We start from the raw sequence: 27878 nt of genomic DNA on the forward strand, positions 1-27878 counted from the left end.
GGACACCCATACCTTCGTACAAGAAGGGGTCCATCGGAGCGTTGTCCTCTGTTCCACACTTCGCTATTTTATTTGGCTGATTGTCATCCTGCCAAGAACTTACTACCAGTGACATTCCCTCGGGGCCAAAAGGTCTCTTCTTCCGAAAGCTCATTGCTAATTTGTGTATCCAGCTAACTCCTCTAAAGTAGGAGATCATTTCGAAAACTATTAAAACGGAATACGTTGTTATTAGGATCCCAGAAATGCACCAACGCCTCGATTAAGTTCCCCCCCCCTTGGGTGGATCTCCAATAATATTCACAAGTTAACCCAGATGGTCCTTTAATCTTTTCCTGCTCACAAAAATGCAAATTTTTTCTTTTTCCACCATTGCCTCAGCAACCCGGGGTGTTTTATGCACAAGCCAAATCTGCAAGGGCTCATCATCTTTTTTTTTTATCGGGTCTTCCATTTACTGAATTCATATCTTACCTGGATAAATAAAAATGTGAGGTCAAGTCCTAATATAAACTCGAAGAAATGACACCAGGCAGACTTTTGGATAAGACAATGAACGAACTTCTCAGTGGAGAATTCCTCGTTTTGAAGGATCAGTAAACTAAGACCCAACTGATCAGACTCGATTGATATGCCAATTTTGGACGAAAAGGACCAGACTCTAGGATGACTAACCACGTATCTCACCGAGGAAACAAGACATGATAAAAACCGGCCGACCGAGAAGAAACGATAAAAGGTGACAAGAGGGACAAGATGGTTATTCTTATGAAAACGGTTCTTCAGTACTTCGAAAGAAAGTACTATGGCTGTCTCGGTAAAAACATCTGTACACATGGATAAACGGGTAAAAGCAAACAAAAATTCATTCTCTTACGAAAACAACCATTATGGTACTTCCAAAAAAAAAAAGTTTTAAGGTTGACTCAACTAAGATGGCCTGAAATAAGGGCAACACAGTAAAAATGTGAAAATAAATAAACAAACTGAGTATTTTGCGAAAATAGCTCCTCGACGCTTCCAAGGAAGGCTGTCCTGGCAAAACAGCCGGAATACGAGGGCAAAAAGTAAAAGGTGACCAAAAATAGCAATTTTTATTATTATTTTTTTCGAAAATTTTATGCACATGCGTAATTTTTATGCCTTTTTTTAAAAAAAAAAATATGGGCTAAACCCGATGGAGGTTGCCTACGTATCTCACTGGGTAGTGAGAATCAAGCCTGCATAGTTCGATGAAGCCGACTATTATTTTCTAATTTTTTATGAAAATTAATCTTTGCACCTCACTTCACGCTACTTCAAAACTTTAGTAAAAAAAGGATTATTTATACTAAACTGGGAGAATGTTTTTTTTTTTTTTTTGCTTTAATTCTGCTCAACTAATTTTCTAAAGCCAGTCAACAATGCAAGCAAGCCTTCCAAATGATGTAGCAAATAGCACATAAGTGAGCATGATGGTCTCAAAGAGGATACATGTCCTATACGGACCCGGCCCCTGTGCCGAGTTTCGCTAATTCAAATGCAAGTGATGCACATAAAGTGAACCTACTAGGGATATCCGGCATGAGGTTTGTTCTTCTAGGTTTAAATCCTGGTGGAGAAGGTATCTAGACTGGCTTACTCGAGTAGACTACTCGAGCAGAGGAGGGTCAGTGTATCGGTAACATTGCTTTCCGGCTTAACTGGTGGTACTCCCCGCCTAAAATATGTGTGACTAAAATCCTTCACCAGATGACAAGCACCTCGGCTATCTCAAAGAAAGCGGGCTATGTCAAGCAAATGCCCAATTTTAATTTCAAGAAGACTCAGAGGGGGTGCGTGAGAAAACAGTTTATATGTACAGTTCAGCAATATCAAAACGGTAAAAATCGAGAAGGTAGCACATCGCACAAATAAATCACAATATATACAAAATTAATAAAGCCAGATAAAAAGTCAACATGTACAAGCTCGAATCCTGGTTGATCCCCAGCAGAGTCGCCAGAGCTGTCACACCCCTTTTTCTACCCCCGAGAGAATATATGTGATGTGTTATGGATTGTTGTGGGTTAAAGAGTTTTTCCAATTAAAGTGACAAATTTGAGTAGGGATTATTTTATTTACAGAGTCGCCACTTGGAATTGGTTTTCGGTGTTCCAAGTCACCTTTTATTTGAATCCCTAGTCAAAGGAAAGTTTGACTCTATTTTTTATCGGTCCGCAAAAATAAAGTTCGGGTAAGGAATTCTGTTGATCGGGGAGAAGGTATAAGGCATTCCCCGAGTCCCGTGGTTCTAGCACGGTCGCTTTATTGACTACATTTGGCTTTAAATTAATTTTGGACAAACTGTGTTTATTTTTTGTTTTCATGTTTTGCCTATATCTGCTTTATTATTAAATTTATTAGAAAGATTTGAATAAAATTGACCTGACCGCACCACGCAAGCGAATGTGTGACTGACATAAATTTTATTGATTTTTTTTTTCACAACCGCGCTACGCAAGCGAATCAGCAGTCCTGACAAAAGAATTATTAGCACGTTATTACTTTTGGGTAAATTAAAATATTTGAGAAAAATAATTAAATATCAATCATCGCGCTACGCAAGCGAATCCGTGATTATATGAATTAATTAAATTAGGAATCAATTTAAAATATTGGATATGGTATGAGATTACATCACGCTGCGCAAGCGAATCCGTCATTGAAAAAAAGTTAAGCGCGCCTACTAGTAGCCTAGCGTTTACATTAATTATTTAAAGTGATTAAGTTATTAAACTATTTTAATTACAAAAAATATCATTTGTTTTTTTTTCATTTGGATGGCCTAAGCCTCTTGGATAAGAAGAAATGAGAAGCAAACAAAAATAACAGTAGCTAAATGAAATTAAACTTATAAATGAAATGCTAACAAGCAAAAAGATTTCCCATATTTTACTTTTTACCTTCAACTCATTTTCAGCTTTATTTAAAAATCCATGGGCAATAGTTCATTAACTCCACATCAATTAAGAATGAACTTGAACAAAACAAGACTACATCAACAAAACTCAAAATATTCTATACCAAACCAAAGTCCGATTATAATTAGTGTCTAACATTCACTTTTAATCCCATTTCTTACAAAATCCATGACCAAGGTCATGCTTATTTTAAATCCCCATTGATCCCCACGACTCTGTATTTTTTAATACTCAAACCTCTCTCACGACTCACTTTCTAGTTCAAGCTAATTCCTTATTATAACTCACAAACTTGACGAAAGTCAAAACAGGGACTGAAATACCGAAACAGATTAAATAGATGATAGTGAAAGATTGGTGTTGGACCTTCAATTGACCGGAAATGTCTATTGTTAAACAACGAAAACTCTAACAGATAACCCTCGCCACACGTCTTGACAGAGAACTTTTTACACCCTTTTTACAGATTCAACTATTTGGAGCCTGAATTAAAAAACATGAAAATATTTTCTACAAACTAAATGACATACTTCCTATTCCAGAGTAGCCTAAAATGAGTCTAATAAGATTTTAACAAACTAATTCTACAAGTAGTCACATATTCTTCATACATGGGATAAACACTTCATTTACTCACATAAGGATCTTTAGCAGAAGGTTGTCAAACTATTCAGAAATAAAGTGAGGATTCATAGCTTTTATTTCTTTAACAATAAACTACATTACGAGCTTGAAAAGTTACCTAGATTGCAGATTTGAATACAAGACAACAGTAGTCACTTCGTCCGAACTCAACGGCTATCAAATAAAACTTAAAACCAATAGCAACAGCAACAAACGAACCAGTAAAACCAAAACAGAAACCGAACAGCAGTCTTTTAAACTCGAAGTGTTCCAGAAACTCAAAACAAAAGCTCACCGACTTAGTAAAGGAAGAAAGAACTCACAAACTTTTGGTTTTTCAGCTCACTTTTTGATGTTTAGCTGCTGATTTTTTTTTTCAAAGTTTTTTGTTTTCTTAGAGTGTAAAAAATGTCTAGCAAATGTATGGTAGAGTCCCCTTTAAAATGAGGAAAGGGCAGCCCTTAAATAGGTAAAGAAAAGCCTTTTTTGGAAAGATTTTGGTTCACCAAAAATCTGTCCAAAAGAGGCTGAATTTGTGTGCTAAAGGCTGTCCAAAAGGTGAAAGGACAGCCTGAAATCTGCTATGGCAGGAGCCAAGGAGTCATTTTGGCCACCCTACTAATCAAAAGTAAGCTACTAGTACCTTAAGTCATGATCAAACCCATAACAACTTCAGATTTTGACAACATCAATACCACCCTATTGATTTTGAACCAAAACAAATCACATAACTAACGATTGACAAAACAGAAAAAACTTAAACTAATTAGATTAAAACAAATTGATTTGTGCAAACTAAACATAGAACAAACAACTGAATTCACAAACTAATGCTCGAAACAGATTTTAAATGAGCACTGTTAATTATCCGACAAGAAACATACGATTCAAACTGAATCTAAACCCGATTACAGAAGCAAAAATCAGAAAAATAAAAGGAGAGCTAGAATTTTACCGTATACTCGAGTATCCGGGAAATGGCGATAGGCAGTGGTACGACTCGAGCGAGTGTCTAATGTCGATTTTTATCGAAACCATGACTTCGGAGAATTGGATGCTAGTTTTGATAAAAATCGACAACATAAACTCGCTTGAGGCCGAGGTGAAGAGAAACGGGAGGCAGTGGCGGTTGAAGGGTGGCTGGGACGGCGGCGGATCGGCAGAATGGCGGCAGTAGGGTGGTTGACGACGGTTGATGGAAACTCGCCGGATTTTGAAGGGGTTTTGAAGATTTTGGGGCGTGGAATGGAGAAGAGTAGAGTGAGACGAATAGGGAGTGAAATTTTGGTGGTGTTTGGACGACAGGCAGCGGCGGCGGCATTGGAGACGGCGCGATTAGGGTTTGCTTTTGTTGATTATTGGTGGAGATTTGGGGGATTTGGGTTGTGGATTTGGAATGAGGGGAGTGAGAGGAAGAGAGGGTTAAATTTTGGGGTGGTTTGGACGACGGCCGCCGCCGGCGGGCGATTTCCGGCGGCGGAGCTGGGCGGCGGTAGAGAGAGTGAAGAGAGAGTGAGGAGAGAAAGGAAGAGAGAGGAATTTAGGCTTAGTAAATGGCCAAAAATCTGATTTTTGGGGCCTTATATACCTATGGGGGCATTGAATAAAGGCCATTGGATCAAAGTGAGATGAAGGATTGAGATTTGGTCTTGGTCACTTAATGAAACGACGTAGTTTTGAGGTAAAACTACGTCGTTTTGGACCCTTTCAATGGCAGCCCCTTATTTTGCACTCTTGGCCACTTTTTCTTTCAAATTTGGCCAAATTTCTTTCTAATCCTACTTATTAAACTAAATTTACACAAACAAATAAATTAATTAAATAACTTATTCAAATGATCAATTAACTAGATTAATTCACCAATTGAAAGGTTAGTTAATTCTTAAAATGCATAAATGAAGAAAGAACTATTTTTATAGTATTTTATGATAGGAAATATGCAATTAAAGACACAAAAATTGAGAAAAACAATTAAAATAACAAAACACTAATATCTTTGGGAGGTGTTAAAATAGTGCAAAAATTAGGTGTTCACACTAACTAACTGAATTAATTAACTAGCCTATTGTAACTGTACAACTACAATTGTCTATGTACAACTTTCATTCCTATGACTAATTTCTACAAAAATCAGCACCGTTGATCCTTCCCACGAAATTGGAGACTTTGATTTACAATGCTTTTACAAAGGCGTTTGTAGAATCGCTTGCTAAGGTTCCAAGGGTGAAAGCTGTAGCTCCTTTTAAAGTGTGTTATAAGAGGACAAGTTTTGTAAGTACTCGTGTTGGTTCTAGTGTTCCACCTATTGAACTTGTATTGGGAAGCAAAAATGCTACATCTTCTTGGACTATTTTTGGTGCAAATTCAATGGTTGCTGTGAATAATGAGGTGCTCTGTCTTGGATTTGTGGATGGCGGAGTTGATCCGACCACCTCTATAGTCATCGGAGCGCATCAAATTGAAGATAACCTTTTGCAATTTGACATTGCTAAGAAAAGGTTGGGGTTGAGTTCTTCACTATTGTTTAGTCAAACAAATTGTGCCAACTTCAATTTTACGTCCAAGGCCTGATGGGCTTTTCTGCTCTGTTTTCCTCTGTAATTTTATTTTCATTCTTTTTCTTTCTTTTTGGGCGCTTTTAAAAGGGGCCAAGAATAAATAATTTGTATATCATTACTGTTTCTTGATAAAGTGATCAATTGCTTATTATTTATTATAGCCCGTTTGGCCAAGCTGCAAAAATCAGCTTATTTTGATAAGTGCTTTTTTTCAAAAGTGCTTTTCTCAAAAGTACTTTTGGTGAGAAGCAGTTTGTGTTTGGCTAATTAGTTTGAAAAGCACTTCTGAGCAGCAATTAGTGTTTGGCCAAGCTTTAAAAAACTGCGTCTAAGTGTATTTTTCTCAAAAGTGCTTCTCAAAAAAGTTGCTTTTGGGGATAAACTACTTTTTTCTACTTCTCCAAAACTGTTTCTGCTTCTCCTCAAAAGCACATTTTTTCCTTCCAAAAGCTTGGCCAAACACTTCAATTTTTGGTTAAAAGTGCTTTTGGCAAAAAAAAAAGCACTTTTGACCGAAAAGAAGCTTGGCCAAACAAGCTATTAGTCTATCTGCATTCCAAGAACTTAGCTGGATGTAATGTGATTCAGAATCTAATAATTTGTGGCCTGACTTCAACTTGTTAACTTTTTAACTTCTCATTCTTTCTGAATTGTGTATAAGCATTAAGTTTTGTGCAACACCTTAAACTTTTTTATATCTTCTCTCTCTTTGTTTCTCCCGGAAAGTGGTGATTTTATATCAAATTTAGGCCAATTATTTAACCGTAAAAATGTGAGTGGAGATCACCATCTCTTCCTTTTATTTATTTATTTATTTATCTCTATGGCATGTTTAGGTCGAATAATGAAATACTATAAGGTGGAACTGGGGGAACATAGACCTTTTAATTTGAATAGAGGAACATGACACTGGAAACATCTCTTATTTATTAATATTCAGATCAATTATATGTAAAAAAAGATATAAAACTAAAAGTAAATTCATAAAAAGCTACAAAATCAATCGACTCAAATAAACTCACACATCTTAGAGGGGACATAGCCCAAAATCTTCATAACGTAAGATGTAAAAAAAAAAAAAAAAAAAAAAAAAAAGGGTATTCGCGAAGGTCTACATCCTTCTGTTTCTATTTTATTTTTTCTAGTTTTACAGATCTTGGATTGATAAAAAATTTAGTATGAAGATTGTTAGTGCCAAACAAGAAAAGACGAAACTTGAAAATTGGTATTCAACTTTTCAAAATCATTTATCACAAGGGAGAGACATGAGCTTGTAATAAATTTGGGTGGAAATTTCCAACGAGGATGATACGTATTTGAATATTAAACTTATCAGGTTGCTGCAAATAAGAAATCAGCGAACTTGGTGCCCAAGATAGATTCAGATTATAATTGAAACAAGTTTAGACTGGCTGGCGGCTGCTATTAGCTGGACAAATTAGTCGAGCCTCACTGAATTGTGTGATTATTTTATTAAAAAAATTAAACTCCAGTATGAGTATAGTTTTATTTAATTAAATTCTTAACATGTCCTCACGTGCCGGCTTTATTTTATGGCCTAAACATGCGATTTTGTTTAATAATAATTAATAGAAAGACTGAACTCAAAATTTCCGATCCCTTATTGAATTATGTCTAAAGAGAAATTTTAAGAGGCTCATGTATGACAACCTTTTCAATCATAGGGATAACATTCTATTTTTATTTGAAGATGGCAGCTCTGCTTCCTAGAGTCCTGTGCATTTTATTGAAACACTAAAAATTTCACGTGCTGACTGCTAGATCTAGTGAGTTTACTTTAGAGCGTGTTTGAAATGTGATGTTGGAATTGGATTTGGGTGTAATTGTGTGTAATTTTAGCCAAGTAATTACTTGGTCAGCATGAAATTGGGAGTAACTGAAGGGGCGTAATTGCACTATCCAATTCTCAAGGGGAGGCGAGAATTGGTGATAATTACACTGTGTAATTACAAGGTTGATTTTTAGTTTCTTTCCTTTTTGTTTTTATTTTAATTTATTTTCTTTATAACTTTTTATTTTTATTATTTTATTTTTTAATTTTATTTTTACTTTTTAATTTCTTTTGAAATTTTAAAATATATTTTCTTTGTACATTATTTATCTTTTATTTCTCTATCTTTACTTCTTGTGATTCCATGTAATTGCTTATATTTTATTTTATTATTCTATTTTTTGAAACTACACCTCCTAATATTAGAAATAATGAGTCATTAATAAACTTGGCATATAATGAGTGATGCAATTAAAGTGGAACTTCATTGTTAAATGTGGTTATAAACTTATCATGTTTCCTATCTTAAGTGCAGTGGGACTTACTATTATTATGTTGGAATTTGACATAAGTTAAACTATTTTATTTTTTGAATTTTTAAAATTGTGTTATATTCATGGTTCTAATTTACTTGTTTTGTAGTATTGACTCACATTGCATGTTGTTCATTTTTTAGTTAGAATTGGTAGATTAGTTTTGTCAAACATTTGAATAATGTCATGACACTATATTTATAAATATTAATTTATTTTATCAAACATGAATTCCATGATGTTCTTAAGAAACATATGTTTTATTTAGTTTTTGTAAGTATCTAAACTAAATATTATTAATTTAAAATATATATATAAATTATTTTAACAATATTAGTTATAAATATATGATTATTAATTAATGTATATTCATGAAAAATATATATCTTAAATACCAAATATATTATCATTTATACTTATAAAATATTATAGGTATATATTTATTATATTAATTTTTAGTTTTGATAATTATTTAATTTAAAATTTAATCTATATGTGTAATTACACTTGTGCAACCAAACAGTAAACTTGTAATTACACTATGACAAACAAACAGGCTATCGTAATTATACAACTGTATAATTACTAGGCTGTGTAATTACTATCCTAATAATTACACCAATTTCAATTACAAGCCAGTAATTACACCAATTTCAAGTACAAGGTGGCTTTTCAAACAGACTCTTAATATTAATCTAAACATTTGCTGAGTTCACAAGGTAATACAGAAGTATAAACACATCTCTCAAGTCTCAACGTGCTGATTTTGAATTTATTACATAAATTTATAAGTTTACTTTCTTACGAACTCTTTTCTTTTATCTTTTGGAGGTATTTTAGTCAAAATTCAAAGCTTTCGAAACTTTATAAGGAGATTGATGAACCTAAATTTGGGAGATTTTGGACGGCAATTGACACGAGATGCATATCCTTATTGAATAAGAAGATTGATGAACCTAAAAAATTATTAGTCGTAGCTGATAGTTTTTGAATTTTACTTTTTTGTAAAATTTTAATATGCGGGAAAAGACAGAGCGCTGGTTAATAAGTAGATGATGGTGAGTGACCATGTAAGTTCTGCATTTTTTCTTTTTTCCCTTCTCTATTAATTTTTATGTTATTTTTGCACAAATGCTCCCAATTAGCTCAATCATTACTACTCAACTACTAAATTCAACATGATTCTGTGTGCTCATATGGAAATATGAGATTGATTTGATGAAGTAGGAATTACATAAAGCATTAGTGTACGGCAGTAGGAGATTATTATTTCACTTTGTTAATAGTAAGTATGTGTACACATTTTTATTTCATTTTTCTCAATACAACATGTGCTTCTTCTCTTCTCTTCTCTCTCAAATTCGGTTATGGCATTATCAGATTATGGATTTCATTGTTGATTCACTCAAACTTTTTTATGGTATCAGAGCAGTAAAACCGCGATTGCCAGTTGAATTCGTTGATCCTATTCAAATTCATAGCAATCTCAACCTTCGTATTGCAGTTTGTGTATAAGAGTCAACAACGGCGCGAAAACTGATCTTGACCATAATCCCCCACAATTTCTCGCCCATCAGACACCACCGGAGCTTCGATCATCTCAATTCAGTTGACTGGTTCAGAAAACTATTCCACCTGGAGTTGTGCGATGGAGATCCAGCTGTTTGGGAAGAACAAGCTAGGGTTAGTCGACGGAACTTTAAAAAAGGGGGATTTTGATATGGAACTAGGTCATCAATGGGATAGATGCAACATTATTGTCCTATGGTGGATTATGAGCTCAGTATCGAAGGAATTGATTACTGGGATACTATATGCAAGAGATGTGAGAAAAGTGTGGGAGGATGTAAGAGAACGATTTCATAAAGTGAATACATCGCGAGTGTATCAACTACACAAAGCTATAGCAACAATAACTCAGGGAACATACAGTGTTCAGTTTACTTCTATAAGCTCAAAAATTTGTGGGATGAGTTTGACAACTTGGTTCCTCCTCTATGTGACTATGCTAGATCAAAGAACTTCATCGAATTCACGCAAAAGCAGAAGGTATTGCAATTTTTAATGGGCTTAAATGACAACTATGAGCAGGCTCGTAGCCAAATTCTTATGACCGGTCCAACACCAAGCATCAATAAAACATATGCAATGCTTGTTGAAAGGGAAAGTCAAAGTCAGTAGCTAATGCCTCTGTTGTTGGTGAAGGGATTGACTTGGCTGCTTTGCTAGTTGGTAAAGGAGGAAATTACCAAAACCATCAGGAACCAAAGAGAAACTGGAATGTACAATGTGATTTCTGTCACATGAAAGGCCATACAAAAGAGGGATGCTACAAGATAATTGGCTACCCTCAGGACTTCAAGAACAAGAAAAAGGAAACACAAACACGGCATATAATGTTCAAGTTAAGAATCTTAACCCAAACTTTGCAGGTAATGATGATAGAAGAGGAGAGATACCAGAGGCCATAAGAGAAGGAAACTAGCAAAGAGCACCTCAACTCACAAGAGATCAGTATGATCAGATCATGAAGTTGCTCAACTAAGATCCTCCAAAGGAAGCAATGGCTAACATGGCAAGTACAACCTATTCTTTTATGGCTAAGATAGCAAAGGAAAATTGGATAGTCGATACAGGAGCAACCAACTATATGGTAGCTGATTTAGGAATGTTAACAAATGTTAAGGACATTAGTCCTACTAGAGACAAAAGAGTTAACTTGCCCAATGAAGATTGTACACTTGTGTCACATATTGGTAATTATAAAATCATAGAAACAGGGGAAGTACAAGATGTACTGTATGTTCCTCAGTTTGCATACAACCTGCTTTCAGTGTCAAGATAACAAGAGACTTACATTACTTTGTCTCCTTTTACCCTGATTTTTCCTATTCCAAGACCTCTCAAATGGGAAGGTGATGGGGATTGGTAGAGAGAAAAGGAATTTACTTGCTGGTCCCAAAGGCTTCTCTTAAGGCTGGAAATAATACACTACCAACAGTTAAAGGACTAAGTGTACAGACAATAAAGGAGGATATATTTCTATGGCATAAAAGGTTAGGACATGCATCTGGAGGATCTCTGAAGGAACTGCTGGGATACAAATTGGAAGATTGCAAGTCTGTAATAGATAGTTATGATGTTTGTCCAACGGCTAGGCATGTGAGACAGCCTTTTTCATTGAGCAGTACTAAAACTACTAGAATTTTTCAACTGTTGCACTTATTGTATGGAGAACTAGCAGTACAACCAATATTTGATGGTAATAAATTCTTCCTCACAATTGTAGATGATTGCTCTCGTGTGACTTGGATCTTTCTCTTGCAATTTAAAAGTGATGTTATGATGGTTTTTATGTCATTTCTTAAACTGATCCAAACACAATTCAATGGAACAGTACAGACAATTAGGTCTGACAATGGTGAACAGTTTGTAAATTCAGTAATGCAAGACTTATGTAAGTCTGGGAATAGTTCACCAGAAAACCTGTGTTTATACACCACAACAAAATGGTGTAGCTGAGAGAAAACACAGACACCTACTTGAAGTTGCAAGAGCTTTCAAGTTTCAAGCTCATATCCCAATGGGATTCTAGGACACTATGTCCTGGCTGCATCATATGTTGTTAACAGGCTACCACCACAGCCACTTGATGGTAAGTCACTATATGAGTTGTTCTTTGGCAGGAAGCCTTCTATTTCTCATCTAAAAATACTAGGGGACTGATAAGTTTGCAGTAGAGCTATCAAGGCAGATTTTATGGGATATTCTGGTGTCACTAAGGGATACACCCTCTATGATTTAGATAGACACAAGTTCTTTGTCTACAGAGATGTGGTGTTCAGGGAATCTCTGTTTCCCTTTAAAGTTAAAAGTGATGACTTAAGGAAACAAATCTATCCCTGCATTCCCAATACTATTGATGATGATTCTGGTTTTGAAGGTGCAAATACATATGTTTCTATTTCTGCAACCGAGCAGCTGTATGTCTCAGATGACAATGTAGATGACATTATTCCTGATATTGAGCAGTTACATGATTCAGACGGCATTTCACATGATTCACCTGCTGCTAAAGACTAACTTTATATTACCACTGAAAGCACCTCCCCTATAATCAGTGATTCAGAGGCTATCACAACCTTCCCTTCTCCTCCTATTACAGACACATATCCTAATTCCCTAAGAAGATCACAGAGGGAATCTAAGGAACCTGTCTGGCTGACAGATTATGTCACCACAAGGAAATCAGTTAACACTGTCTTATATCCCATCCATAACTATGTTTTCTATGATCATCTTTATCCTTCTTACCAAGCATACTTGGGTGTTTTCTCTTCTATTGTTGAGCCTAAAACCTTTCAGGAAGCTTCTAAGGATGCAAGATAGGTTGAAGCTATGCAAGTTGAGATTCAAGATTTGCAAAACAACAAGACTTGGAAACTAGTTCCTTTGCCTTAAGGGAAGACAACAATAGGTTGCAAATGGGTATACAAGGTCAAACTCAAGGCCAATGGTGATGTGCAGAGATTCAAAGCTAGGTTGGTAGCTAGAGGCTATAATCAAAGAGAGGGTCTTGATTACAATGAGACCTTCTGATCTGTAGTAAAGATCACCACTGTGAGAACTGTACTTTCCTTGGTAGCAATGCACAATTGGCCAGTCCACCAGCTAGATGTATATAATGCGTTTCTTCAAGGTGACTTACATGATGAAGTTTATATGCACTTGCCACAGGGTTTTACAAGTCAAGGGGAGTCGAGGTTGGTATGTTGACTTGTAAAATCTCTCTATAGTCTGAAATAAGCAAGCAAACAATGGAACCTAAAGCTAACAGAGGCTCTGGTGCAGGCTCAGTTCAAACAAAGCAACCTAGATCATTCATTGTTCATCAAGAGGAATGGAGCAGATATAGTGGTAATATGTGGATGACATGTTGATTACAAGAAATAACCTGCAGTTGATTGAAACCACCAAGGTCTCCTTATAGCAGGCCTTCAAGATTAAAGACATAGGTAAATTGAAGTTCTTTCTTGGCATGGAGTTCAGCAGATCCAATAAGGGTATTTTGATCAACCAAAGAAAGTATACACTAGAAATAATATCAGATTTGGGATTAGGTGGAGCAAAGCCAACCTGGCCTCCATTAGAGGCAAATGTCAAGCTGACAGTTCCAGGACTGGACCAGTTGGTGGGCACAACAGAAGATCAAATGTTGGAAGATGCAGGTCAATATCAGAAACTGATTGGAAAGCTATTGTATCTGACCATGTCTAGACCAGACATTGCATTCTCAGTACAGACTCCTAGCCAGTTTATGCAATAACTAAAGAAGTCTCATTGGGATGCAACTATAAGAGTGGTGAAATACATTAAAAGGGAACCAGGACTAGGGGTCTTATTGAGCAGTCAAAGTTCAAATGAGATCAATGTTTTTTGTGATGCTGGTTGGGCCTCATGTCCTAACACTAGAAGTCAGTGTCAGGATATCTAATTAAGTATGGAGAATCTCCATTTTCATGGAAATCCAAGAAACAAAACACAGTCTTTAAGAGCTCAGCTGAAGCTGAGTATAAAAGCATGGCCAGTGCAGTTTCAGAAATTCTTTGGCTAACAAAATTGCCAAAGTAGTTGGGAACATAAGTGAAACTACCAGTACATGTGCATAGTGATAGCAGGGCTGCTATGCAAATAGCAGCAAATCCAGTGTTTCACGAAAGAACAAAACACATAGAAATCGACTGTCATTTATTAGACAGAATATACAGGAAGGGCTGGTGAAGACTCAGTATATCCCTTCAAAGGAGCAGCTAGCAGATGTTCTAACTAAAGGCTTTGGAAGACCACAACATGAGTATCTAGTTGGCAAGATGGGAGTACTCAATGTCTTTGCACCCACCAACTTTAGGGGGAGTGATGAATTTAGGAATTACATGAAGCAATAGTGTACAACAATAGGAGATTATTATTTCACTTTGTTAATAGTAAGCATGTGTACACGTTTTCATTTCATTTTTCTCAATACAACACTCTGCTTCTTCTCTTCTCTCTCAAACTCGGTTATGGCTTTATTAGATTAGGGATTCCATTGTTGATTCAATCAAACTTCTTCATGATTGAACTGTTGAACATCTTCATCATCTTCAAAGACCCAATATTCATCAGATGAAATTTTCCTTATCGAGTTATCGATTTCGATCGATTTTGTCCTCTTCGGTTATCGGTTTATCGATAAATCGATAAGATATACTAAAAAAAAATATACCCTTATTCTATAATACCCTTTCCTTTACCCTAAGTCCCTAACCCTTTCCTTTACCCTATTTCCTCTACCCATTCTTTCCCTCTCCCGCGAACTACAAACCCAGCAGACAAGAAAATATTAGAACTCTACAAGAATTCACGGCCATCCAAAATACTCTTCCGTATGCTCTCTCATTAGCCTTCACATACCACACCAACCCTCCTCCTGAGCCTCTACTAAGAGCCATTCCTCATGTCCTGCCCTTCCATGTAGATTTACGAACGAACCGGCAATGGCTTTGATGCCATCTCTCAAAATTTTGGTCAGGTCTGAATTTTACACTACTAAAAATTCCATTTTTCCTTATTGTGTCTTGAAGAATTACTATTCTTTTGCTTGCATTTTATTTTTGGTCAATTTTACATTACACAGTTACTAAAGATTCCATTTTTCACTTGTGGGTCTTGAAGATTACCTTTTTTATTTCTATTTTGGTGATTGAGATATGCATCTTAGAAAATTGTGGTTTGAATTGCAGTACATACTTAACATAAAAAATCATTTTTCCTTTATCGTTCTTATTGGTGTAATCGATAACCGTATCGATAAGCCCCAAAAATCGATAAATCAAAATCGAAAAAATCGAAACCTTATTGAAACGATAACGATAAGCATATGTAAAAATCGATAATTGATAAGTAATTATCGATAAGGGTCAAAATCGAATCGATAAATCGAATGCACATCCCTAATCTTATTGCGGCATTCTCTTTAGTCTTTGATTCCAAGCTGCTTGTTGATTGCGTTAATAGATAGGATATAGTTCTTTGATTAGCGATGAACACCCTATGTATCCACACACACACACCACATGTATTTACCTCTCTCATTTTTGTATTAAAGGTAGCCTTTGTAACCTTTCAAGAGAGATTAAGGTTGTTGTTACTAGCTAGAACAGCTCCTTCAAATCAACCGTAACCTTTTTAAGAGATGAATAAAATGCTATGTTGGTATTAATTAACAACAAAATCCATATGACATGACTGTATTAAAAACATGTACCTTGGCCATTTCTGGCACTCCACACTATCAGTTTATGGTTCAACAACACCAATTAATATTCTCAACAGGAAATTATAGTCCTTCATCAGAAAAGTAAATATACTCAAGACATGTAAACATTCATTTGGTGATTGACCATTAGACACACAGCAACCAAAGCAGCAAAAGGATTTATTTTGGATCGAATCATATATTTTGGACAAACTCGATCCACCCTTTGACAGAAGACTAAATACTCGTAGTACTTATTAGATCTAAAATTCCCAAATGGCGCACTTGTTTTTGGGAAGATCATCAAGCCTTGGATGTAAAATTGAAGTTGGCACATGTCGTTCGGCTAAACAAGAGTGAAGAACTAAAGCCCATCCTTTTGTTAGCAATGTCAAATTGCAAAAGGTTGTCTTCAATTTGATGAGCTCCGATGACTATAGAGGTGGTAGGTTCAGATCCGCCATCCACAAATCCAAGACAGAGCACCTCATTAGTTACAGCCACCATTGAATTCACACCCCAAATAGTCCAAGAAGATGTAGCGTTTTTGTTTCCCAACACAAGTTCAATAGGTGGAACACCAGGACCAACGCGAGTGCTACCCAAACTTGTGCTATTATAACACACTCTAAAAGGAGCCACGGGTTTTACCCTTGGAACCTTAGCAAGCGATTTTACAAATGCCCTTATAAAAGCATTGTAAATCGAAGTCTCCAATTTCGTGTAAGGATCAACAGTGCTGATTTTGGTTCCTCCAATACCATCTTTGGTGATTGTCAACAATGTTGTGTTAATTGGAACAACATTACCATTAATTTTAATGGATTTCACTCCAATAAAGTATTCCATTGAAGGTTCCCCTATAAAATAAGACCCTGAAGTACTAACAGGGTTCTTAAGAAGAGGCGTATATACAAGTCTCTTGGAAACATCAATACCTGGGAGAAAAACATAAGGACTGTTTCCGAAAAATATAACTCCTTTAGAAGTTGTCGAAGAACTCAAGCAAATAGCGAATTTTCGGTCAAGATGGAAAGCAGTAGCGAGTTGAGAAGGAAGTCCAATAAAGCCATTTCCAAGTCCAGCTATCCCTTTGACTCCTTTGGCAAGGCCTTCTAACAGAAACGTAGCGCCACAACCGAAAACTACTCCTGGCCGCGCTGAACGAATAAAACGGCCAGGATTCGAGCCATCGGTTGATTGGAGTGAAACAACATCTTGAGCAAGTTCACCACCAGTGCTGGTGTGAATAAAAGGATTATAAGGGTCATGAGAACAAGTACTATGATTGTTTCCCACCGTACATGCAACTGAAAAGGAACGTTTGCAAGGGGTAGAATCACAAGGGACGGGCTTATTGGATGAACTTACGTATCCCTTACCGCAGTCGACCCATAAAAATCTTTGGCCAAGATCTACAGTTAGTTTCACAGGGACAAGAGGAGTTCTTTGGCGAATGAAGGTGACATATTGTTTAGTGGTTGCATCTTTGGTCACTTGAAGAAGAAGAGCTCGAGGTCTTGAAGGAGTTTTCGCTGTGGATGAGGAGAATAAGAGGAGTAAAGAAACAAAGACTAAAACACAGATGGAAGAAACGTCCATTGTAATTGAGAAATGAGAGCTAAGAATTAACGAGTGAGTGGAATAGAAGAGTTTGCTTTTGGATTTATAGTAGAGGAAAGCTACTCTGACTCCTGTTGTTTATCATGAATACCACAATATTAATACTACTTGTAATATTTTATGAGCGAAGGTACGATACAAAACTTGAAGAACGCAGAAATCACGTAGTTTAATAAGAATTTGCATCTGTTATCCATATATACTCAATTTAGTAATGCAACTTGCCATATTTAATAGTACAATCTCTAGTCTTTGGAGTTTGTTTGCTCAAAAGTTATTACATATCTTGTGAGTGTAAAACAATACAAATAATTACGGGAAAATCATAGCAAATCGTAATAATCCGTTGGACTAAATGAAAGAAACGAGAATAAGTGCTCAGAATTAGGGGGAGAAACATTCGAAACTTTTATTGATAATATTTGTTTGGTCTGCCTCTCCATGAAGAGGTTCAGAGCCTTACAATGGTGATTTCTCTTCCCATAAGATGGGTATATTTTTTCCTTCTCTCTCCTCTCTATAGTGGTGAAGAAGCAGCCCCCTTTCTAGGGCTTCCACTCTTAGTATTTATAGCTGTGGGCTTTGTGAGCTAGCAATAAGTGGCCGTGACCACGTTGGGATCTCGCCTTTATGGTGGCGGATAGGCCATGGCCTTGTCGATCGAGCCGGATGCGGGTTAAACATCGTCAATTCTAAGTGGTCGTACCACTAATTAATCATGAATTAGCTTGAAACGGGATTAGCCTCGTTAATTATCGTGGGGTCGGGTTCTGACCCATACAGTTAGTCCCTCCGCTTATTGAGGTCGGGCCTTGGCTGAGCTCGATGAGCGGATTCCATTGGCTGTATTTTGAGAAATACGGATGGAGATGGCGACTGTTGCTTCGGTCGAGGCCGAATTCTTTTCGGCGATGGCCCTTAGCCTTGTAGAGTATTAGTATCCTGTTATTGGGCTGTCAAGTCATTGTTCGATCGAGGTCGAACTCTCCTTTTGGGCGAAGGCACTTGACCTTTTAGCTTACTTCGAGTGGGGTCGAGCTGCATTGTGCTCTGATCCTTACGTTTGCTTTGAAAACATACCCGTCGGCCATGACGGACGAGTCGTATGTTGCACGACCGAGGAGAATGAGGGCACGCTTGATACGTGCTCGGCGGTGTCAAGAAAGAAAAATTTTTAGGGCATAAGGAGCACTTCCTCGGCATTCATAGGTCGTTATGACCATTTCGAGGGCGGGACGCCGACGGGTGATTTGCAAGGCCGCTTTACGGAGCCTGTCATAATGACGCACATTCCTATGGAATTGAACCGGCGTGCGGTTGGTCACGTAGTTAATGGTGGCAGTTGGGATGCATGAGGGCCACTTGTATTGCCTATAAATAAAGGCTGAGGAATTCGTTTTCCATATTCTTATTGCTTGTCTGAGAGAAATTCTGAAGAAGATTTTCTTATTGCTGTTTCACCTTCATCTTTGTCCCCCGAACTTTGTTTCTTTCTCGTTATTGTATCAACAATGGCAGGCATTTCTTCCCAAAACGTTCTTCCGACGGACCTTCCGGTCAATTCACCGGTGACCGAGGGGCCAATTCCGGCGATGGGGGGTGCAGAACTGGTGGAAACTGGCGAGGCTCCGTCGGTTGACGAGATAGTATCTCTGCCCGGAGCTCCGATGACTGATTTCACCGCCGACGGTGGGGAGGATCAGGTGGATGAAGCCCCATTAATGGGGGAGATTGGGATGTCTCGACTACGGGGACAGGGGGTCATTCCCGGCTATGCTGACGTCATTCTCGCTAGAAGCGAGGAGAGGGTCCACACCGACCGTAGGGGATACTGCGTCTTTTACGCCTACCCCTTCAAGTTAGGGTTTAAGCTCCCGCTCCCAATGTTGGTGGTTGATTTCTGCCGTTATTACGGGGTATGCCCGGGTCAGCTTACTCCTTCTCTTTACAAGTTGTTAGCGATGCTCATCAAATACGCAGAATTGGCTGGTAGGGAGATTACGCTGCAGCATGTGCTTAGCCTCTACGCCCCACAGAGGGTTCGGGGTACCATGATTCGAGCGTGCCCTCGCGGGACGAGGGGCCTGACTGCGAAGCTAGATGATGAGGTTGAGCCTCGCCCTTTCGAGCACTTCTTCTACATCAGGACTGAACACTTAGTGGCGTGCTCTACTGGATTCCCAGAGGCTTGGAATCACGCACGTAAGTTTCTTAGCCATTGAATCCTCTCTCTTTTTTTTACCTTTCCTTACGTCTTGTGCTCGTAAGCGTTAACTCGTGTCAATTTTGTAGCCGAAAAATCGCCGCCGGCTCCGTTAGCTGGGATTCGCGGATGGGTGGAGGCCGTGCTCCCCCACACAGTGGGGATACGCACATGGGCGTCTTTCTGGGAGAGGCATGGCCGTAGTCCTGTGGCAGGTAAGAAAAAATGACTTCTTCTGTTCCGCTTTGTTTCGACACTTAATTTTGTTTTTCTGTGATCAGGGAGGGCACGCCGCGTCAGGGCCCCTCAGTTGGCCTTCCGTCGGCCTGGTGCAATTGCTCGGCTTACTGCAGCGCCGGTGTCGCGCTCAATACCGAGGGCGGCCTCAGTTGAATCTTCAGCGGTTTCTTCTCCATCAAGGACCCGTCTTCGGGATGAGGGGCCATCGGGGGTTGTGCGCCCTAGAGCGGAATCGTCATCAGATGGGGAGGAGGAGAGGCCGTTGATAAGGCGTAGGGTCGCGTTCGTGCCGGCTCCTCCTGTGGTAATTAATTTGGACTCCCCCCCGGCGGACGCGGAGAGGAGTGCGGCTGCGGCGCCTGCCCTCGAGGGTGGACAAACAATGGGGGTTGCCCCGGTTGGCTTAGGCCGTGATGATACTGTCGCTTCGGCGACTCAATTGGTGGTTCCAGTCGCTGAAACGGGAGGTAGTTCCTCAGCGGCTGCTAGTGTGGGTGAGGCCAGCGCTCCTTCGGCGGCTGCGGCGGGAGGAGATGCTGTAGGGGGTGAGGATGAGTCTGAATCCGACTTGGATCCCGACGACGTCCGTATGTTCCAGGAAGGCTCCACCAATTCAGCGGTGCGTGCAGGGGGGCGATCTCGCTTTATCGAGGTTCCCACGGAATTGAACTTATTGCTCCAAGGGGAAAGCTTGGTGCCGCAGTTCGAGCTGCTATGCTCGGAGGCCGAGAATGCGTCGTTGAGGGGCGTTACAGATGTCGGACTGATGAATGAAGTAGCCGTGATGGGCTTGAGGGTATGTACTATTACGTCGGTTCGCTTCTTCTTTGCCTTAAGTTTATTCTTTTATTCTAATCGTTGTCTTTGCTTTGCAGTCTTATCTGTTGGAGGTGGAGAGCATCCGTCGAGCCAAGGTCCGCTCGGGGATATTTTTGCGGGCGCTGGAGAAGTATCGCCGCTACCGAGATCAGTGCCGAGAGTTGCGCGTGCGCTTGAGGAATGATCCTCGCAGCCGGGCCTTGGTCGAAGAGCTGGCGAGGCGGGAGCTTCAGATGCAGCAAATACTTGGCAGGACGAGTGCTCTCGAGGAGCAGCTCCGCCGAAAGGATGAGGAGCTCGAGGCGGTAAAGAGGGTCGCAGCTGAGTGCGAGCGCCGGGGCGAGGCCAAGGCGGCGGAGGCCGCTGCGGCATGGAGCGGGAAAGTGACCGCGTTGGAGGGTGAGGTCGCGGCATTGAAGCTTCAAGTGAGGGATGCTTCGTCGAGGGCCGGGGCGTTGGAGGAGGCTATCCGCGTGCACGAATCCCAACGGGCATTGGAAAGGGATGCTGCGGCCTTTAGAGAAGCGAGTCTCGAGGAGCGGATTGGTGTCTTTGAGCAGGACGCCCAGGTCATGGCGGACCGGATCACAGCCTTAGAAGAAGAGAATCAGCGGCTACGGGATCAGGCCGCTTCTTCCAGCCAGGCTCGAGAACTTTGGGTCTTTGCCGAGGCCCAACGTGATGTATATAAGAGTTTGTGGGAGGCTGGCGTCGTGACCGAAGCTGCTTTCGAGGGGGCGCGTCAGAAGGCTCGTGAGGCACGTGCCGACTGTGGTTTTGACGCGGCGACGCCAGAGGCTGACGCTGGTGCAGACGATGGCGCAGACGGCACCGAGTAGAAAGATGTCTGTGCATTTTTTCTTGTCTTGTTCGCCGCTTGGCGTTTTAGGCGTTTCTTGTATTATTATTATTTTTTTATTTCTTGTTTTGATCGGCTTTGGCCGGGTGTAAGCGGGGATGACCCGTCATTGACTTTGTAAATATATAAATTTTCTTTTCCATTGCCTGCCTTGTGCTTATTTTGTTGACCGTCGGCGTTGGCGGCCCTAGTCGAATTTAGATCGACGACTTTAGTCGTGATGGAATCGGCGGCCTTAGCCATAAAGGCAACTTCGACTGTCGTCAAACTGTTTACCCACCGCAGTCGAATCTAGGTCGACCATTGGTGGCGATGTCCTTAGACATAATATAATTGATGGCCTTGCTTTTTCAACTCGGTGGGGGCGAGTCTTAGCCGTTATTTGGCAATGGCGGCGCTTAACCTTAGTCCCAGTTCGGGCGCGGTCGAACTACCGATCGTGATAGTAAAAATGCGGCCTCGTAGTTTGACCGGGGCCGAACTTTACGTGGCCCGAATCTTAATTCGAGTTGGGGGAACTTACTTGAATGGCGAGGGTGCCTATCATGCGCTTTGATTTGTTGGAGGTCGGGCTTTGCTTTCACAGATGAAGGCGTTTGGCCTGAGTCTCGGTTCAACTGTGGTTGAACTTGCTAAAGTTGAGGACGAAGGCGTCCATCCTTGTAGTTCGAGTGAGGTCGAGCTCGTTGGATTCAATAGCGAAGGCGCATAGCCTGAGTCTAGGTTCGACCGTGGCTGGACTTACTGGTGAAGGCACGCAGCCGGAGTCCCAGTTCGACTGTTGTTGGACTTTGTTAAATTTGGTGGCGAAGGCGCATAGCCTGTCTTGGTTCAACCGTGGTTGAACTTTTTGGCGAAGGCGCATAGCCTGAGTTCCAGTTCAACTGTTGTTGAACTTAGTCGATTTTGATGGCGAAGGCTCATGGCCTGAGTCCCGGTTCAACCGTAGTTGAACTTTCTGGTGAAGGCGCATAGCCTGGATTGAATGGCGAAGGCTCATGGCCTGAGTCCCTATTCAACCGTAGTTGATCTTTCTGGTGAAGGCGCATAGCCTGTCTTGAATGGCGAAGGCTCATGGCCTGAGTCCCGATTCAACTGTAGTTGAACTTTCTGGTGAAGGCGCATAGCCTGTCTTGGTTCAACCGTAGTTGAACTTTTTTTGGCGAAGGCGCATAGCCTGGATTTAATGGTGAAGGCGCATAGCCTGAGTTCCGGTTCAACTGTTGTTGAACTTAGTCGATTTTGACGGCGAAGGCTCGTGGCCTGAGTCCCGGTTCAACTGTAGTTGAACTTTCTGGTGAAGGCGCATAGCCTGTCTGGTTCAACCGTTTGAACTTTCTGGTTCGCGGGTTTTTGGAGCTGAAGCTCGGTTTTGATTCGAGATCTTGAGCAGCTTAATCGTTATCTTCCCAACCGGGGTATGTAGGCTGTCTCGAAGCGATTCTCGATTCGAGATTCCTCCGTGCTGGTTTCCGGCTGGAGCCTTATCAGGGATGTGGGAGATCTCTTACGAAGATTCTCCCCAAAAGAGAGGGGGGGCTTCTTCTTCTTGTTTGCACCATCCGATAGATGAGAAACAGAGGAACTGGATCCCGAGTCGAGATCTTCGAGTTCCATCGGCCTGATATGCCGCTTCGGCTTGTTTATGCGGGGCTGCTTCTTCCTGTTTGCACCATCCGATAGATGAGAGACAGAGGAACTGGATCTCGATTCGAGATCTTCGAGTTCCATCGGCCTGATGTGCCGCTTTGGCTTGTTTAAGCTGGGTTGTTCTTCTTTTTCCGGCGTTTCTTTCCTTTTGGTCCATGGAAGAACTACGCGATTTTGCTATGAAATCCCCACAGGCGGCGCCAAATTGTTTGCTCAAAAGTTATTACATATCTTGTGAGTGTAAAACAATACAAATAATCACGGGAAAATCATAGCAAATCGTAATAATCCGTTGGACTAAATGAAAGAAACGAGAATAAGTGCTTAGAATTAGGGGGAGAAACATTCGAAACTTTATTGATAATATTTATTTGGTCTGCCTCTCCATGAAGAGGTTCAGAGCCTTACAATGGTGTTTTCTCTTCCCATAAGATGGGTATATTTTTTCCTTCTCTCTCCTCTCTATAGTGGTGAAGAAGCAGCCCCCTTTCTAGGGCTTCCACTCTTAGTATTTATAGCTGTGGGCTTTGTGAGCTAGCAATAAGTGGCCGTGACCACGTTGGGATCTCGCCTTTATGGTGGCGGATAGGCCATGGCCTTGTCAATCGAGCCGGATGCGGGTTGAACATCGTCAATTCTAAGTGGTCGTACCACTAATTAATCATGAATTAGCTTGAAACGGGATTAGCCTCGTTAATTATCGTGGAGTCGGGTTCTGACCCATACAGAGTTCTCTAATTCTATGACTTACTATAACGGTAACAAAAGTACGCTCCTCAATCTCAATTTATATGACTCTCTTTTTTAAAAGTATATTTCAAAAGAAATGGCATGATATATCTAAAATTGTATATTTTAAATACATTTTTTTCTTTCATAACTCCCGTGTCTTGTCAAACAACTCTATATAAAATCAGAAGCGGATCCCTTTTGATATCGAGTTCAATTGAATTCATAACAATTGACACATAACATAAATTTATGTGTAAAAATTCATTAAAATTGCAACAAATACTAGATATAAACCCATAATTTTAGATATACAATGGGTTCAATGGTGAAAACCTTAAAAGCTGAATTCATAAACTTTAAATCCTGGCTCCGATATAAAATAATAAGAAGTACAGTAATAATATTTTATCTAGGAACGATCAATGGAATGATGGGAAAAAAGGTTGAGCGAGGTCATTATCCATTAGTTTTACAAATACAAAGTGCACCGTGGATCTCGAGATTTTACTTTTTATACAATTGATTTGATTTAAAGATTACTTTACACTACTTTTTTTTTTTAAAATAAGTAAAATCGTGATTTTGTTAGTTGCATACTAGCATTTTCTCGAATAGTTTAACGTTTCGAGTTTTGACGGACAACATTCTAGTCTATATAACAACTAGACACGGAATGCCCATGCTGAGCACGGGCCCAACACTATGACTCATACAAACCAATTTATGTGAATTGAGGTCAGTACATGATATATTAGGGAGAAATTGACAAGTACAATATAAAAGTACTGATGAAATTAAAATAAGATAGCATAGGAATACATATGGCAACCAATACAAAACAAAATGAAACCAACGCCATTGTTGTCAGTATGTTCGAAATGAGTTAACCAATTCACGTAGTGTGCCAGCTGCTTTAAGTGATTCATCAACCTAGTGCCATGAACTTTCTTGTTCATCTCCTGTAATTCCACAAAAAGCTCTCCCATAAACTCCAAGCTACAACACGAAAAAGACAAAATACCTCAACAAAATTTAGATAAAACAAAATATCACAACTGTACAACTTACATACTTCCACATTATATTCTACTTTCTTTTTTCGGCAATAAGCTATAAGTCAGATCATTATGTGATTATAATCTTAATCACTTCTTCATTTCCTCTAGACAGTTGCATATTCTTCTTAAGATATCAAACACAAAATCAAGAACTAAGGGTTTTCACACCATAACAGTAAAAGAAAAACATCAGAAACTTAATGCTACGTTAGAAAACAAAGTTAAATTGAAAAACACATCTCACTTCTCAGAGGACATTATTAGAAAGTCTGATTCATAATTAGACTCCAAAGAGTAATATGAATTGTCTTTAAACTTTTCATAACATAATCAAATTTTTATATGGCAACCTTCTTTCCTTTGATATCTTCTCCTTTCCATAAGTACTAAGGTGTTTATTGTTATTGCTATGATGTTTTAAAACTTATGTCATATTTAACTGAAGACCTTCTACTCAGTAATTTTTTATCTCCACCTACAACTTTCATGCCTAGTTAAATTAGTATATTGGTACACACCATACAAGGATTAGAGTTCATAAGAAGCATTGAAGCATAAGAAGCATCGAATCCAATAAGATACAATGGACCTGAATCCACTTTATGCAGCTGCCTAGTAAGTATTGCAAAGTCCTCACCTATTTAAAAAAACCAGTTTTGATCAGTCCTCTGTAAATACTTATAAATAAAATTTGAGTAGAATTTACTGCAATTGACGAAGATGAATACATTTCCCGGAGGAAGATATAAATAAACATCGTCAATAAAAGCAGTTCAGTATGTTATTACTATTGGCCACTTCAAGTAGCAACATGCAAAGCCTCCCCTCAAAATGAACTTCTTATTTCATACTGCAGCACACAACCTTTTTTTTCAAATAAGATATAAGACAAAACCGTTAATATTTGAGTATTCAGATTATAACACAGAAATATCAAATGGCCATTCCTATTCTAACATTTCAGTTTATAAGATTTTAGAACCTTCCAAACGAAAATGCTTAAAGCTCATACCTTACTTTCAAAGAGAGGCAATGATCACAGGTTATATAAAAGTAAAATTTTTTACCCTGCCTAGTCTCAGAAGTCAATAAATATAAATTTCATGAGTCTTAAAACTTACCCATAGGTACACCCAATCAAATGATCTACCTCAATCATAGGAAACTAACATAGATATTCATGTTCTCACACAGAAAAAAGGAAGTGAGTTAGACAAAAAGAAAAGCAACTTGGACAAAAAAAGAAGTGACTTGGACAAAAAGAAACAAGTGGCTTAGACAAATCTTTTTTGTCGATGACCTCAGACCAATCAATCGAATATTGATTAATACGTAATCGATCGAACACTACTTGAAAACGGCTCTTCTGCTCCGAAACGGACTGTTCTAAAAAATTTTACTCCAAACTCAACTCTGTTTACAAAGTAACCTTATATCTTCACATAAGTTCATTTAAAATTTTTGGATAATCACAAAATAAATAACATGCAAAGTTAACAATTCTGTCCCTTTTTACAGTTTATTTTTTAAGGCACAATAAATTATATCTCATTGACTCTACACAAGAATTTGCAAAAATAAAAGGAACCAACATATCCAAAAAGAGGCTCAAAGAAAGTATATCTATCAAGCTACATGCAATACTTTAAGGAAGCAGAGAAGTAAGCATAAACAAACCAAAGTATAAAGCGGATGAGAAAAAGATTCAGAGAATTAACATGTAACGACCCGGCCGGTCATTTTGAGAATTAACGCTCTGATCCCCCTTTACTGCTTTCCCCGTATTAGTTTCCACTATTGTGAGTTGTCAGGAAGATTTGTTTTAACTTTCGGAGTGTTTTGGGGCACTTAGTCCCTAAATGAGAACTTAGGCTTTAGAATTTGGACCATAGTCGGAACAGTGTGAAGACGGCTTCGGAATGAAACTCCGTCAATTCTGTTAGCTCCGTTGGGTGATTTCGGGCTTTGGGGTGTGTTCGGATTCTGTTTTTGATGGCCATCGCTTATTTAGGCTTGAAATGCCGAAAAGTTAAATTTTTGAAGTTTCCGGATTGATAGTGAAATTTTGATATGGGTCGGAATCTGATTCCGAAAGTTGGAATAGTTCCGAAGTGTTGAATGTGACTTGTGTGCAAAATTTGGGGTCAATCGGACTTGGTTTTGTTAGTTTTCTCATCGGGTGTAGAATTCTTAAGATTTCAAGTTCATTGGGCTTGGATTGGAGGGTGAATCGTGATTTTAGCGTTGTTTGATGTGATTCGAGGATTGGACTAAGTTCGTATGATGTTTTAGGATTGGTCGGCATGTTTGGTTGAGGTCCCGGGGGCCTCGGGTGAGTTTTGGATGCTTAACGGAAGTTGAATTTGGACTAAGGCTATTCTGAAGTTGTTGCTTCTGGTATTTTTTCGCGCCTGCGGTGAGGAGCCCGCAGGTGCGGGCCGCAAAAGCGAGGAAGGAGGTCGCAGGTGCGATTTGGGCACTAATGGCCAGTGACCGCAGATGCGGTAATAGGACCGCAAAAGCGGACCGCATCTGCGGAGGAGAGAGCGCAGGTGCGGTATCTGCCCGTTTAATGAAATATTGCAGGTGCGAGTCCCCAGCCGCAGAAGAGGGACCGTAGGTGCGGTCCCATGATCGCAAAAGCAAAAATCGATGGGCAGAAATATGAAAATCGAGGGTTTGAGTTCATAACTTAGAAAATCAAATTTGGAGCTCGGGGTAGGGTGATTCTGTGGGGTTTTTGAAGAGAAGATCATTGGATTTGGGCCACTCGAAGTTGGATACTCGTGGCAAGAGCGTGATTTCGGATTGATTTTGAGCTGGTTCGAGGTAAGTGGCTTTCCTAACCGTTAGTGTCGGGGGAACTCCCCGTTAGGATTTGGTGTTGTTGTTATATGATGTCGTGTACGTGAGGTGACGTAGTCGTCTTACGACGTGTACTTAAGTTG

General features: G+C 39.5%; 1 protein-coding gene and 1 pseudogene across 1 annotated transcript; one reads left to right on the forward strand and one right to left on the reverse strand.

Annotated features, from left to right (window-relative positions):
• The window catches only part of LOC109236160, a 24030-nt pseudogene extending 17893 nt beyond the window's left edge, over positions 1–6137 (forward strand).
• Positions 15685–17434, reverse strand: LOC109235267 (basic 7S globulin-like). Its single transcript, XM_019401319.1, has one exon. The coding sequence runs from the start codon at positions 17346–17348 to the stop codon at positions 16050–16052; it is 1299 nt and encodes a 432-aa protein (XP_019256864.1). The 5' UTR covers positions 17349–17434; the 3' UTR covers positions 15685–16049.

Source organism: Nicotiana attenuata, chromosome 12, assembly GCF_001879085.1.
Source record: "Nicotiana attenuata strain UT chromosome 12, NIATTr2, whole genome shotgun sequence".
Lineage (NCBI taxonomy): Eukaryota > Viridiplantae > Streptophyta > Magnoliopsida > Solanales > Solanaceae > Nicotiana > Nicotiana attenuata.

What these genes read in the sequence shown, in the direction of transcription:
- LOC109235267 (XM_019401319.1), bottom strand. Translation starts at nt 17,348, where the DNA reads ATGGACGTTTCTTCCATCTGTGTTTTAGTCTTTGTTTCTTTACTCCTC.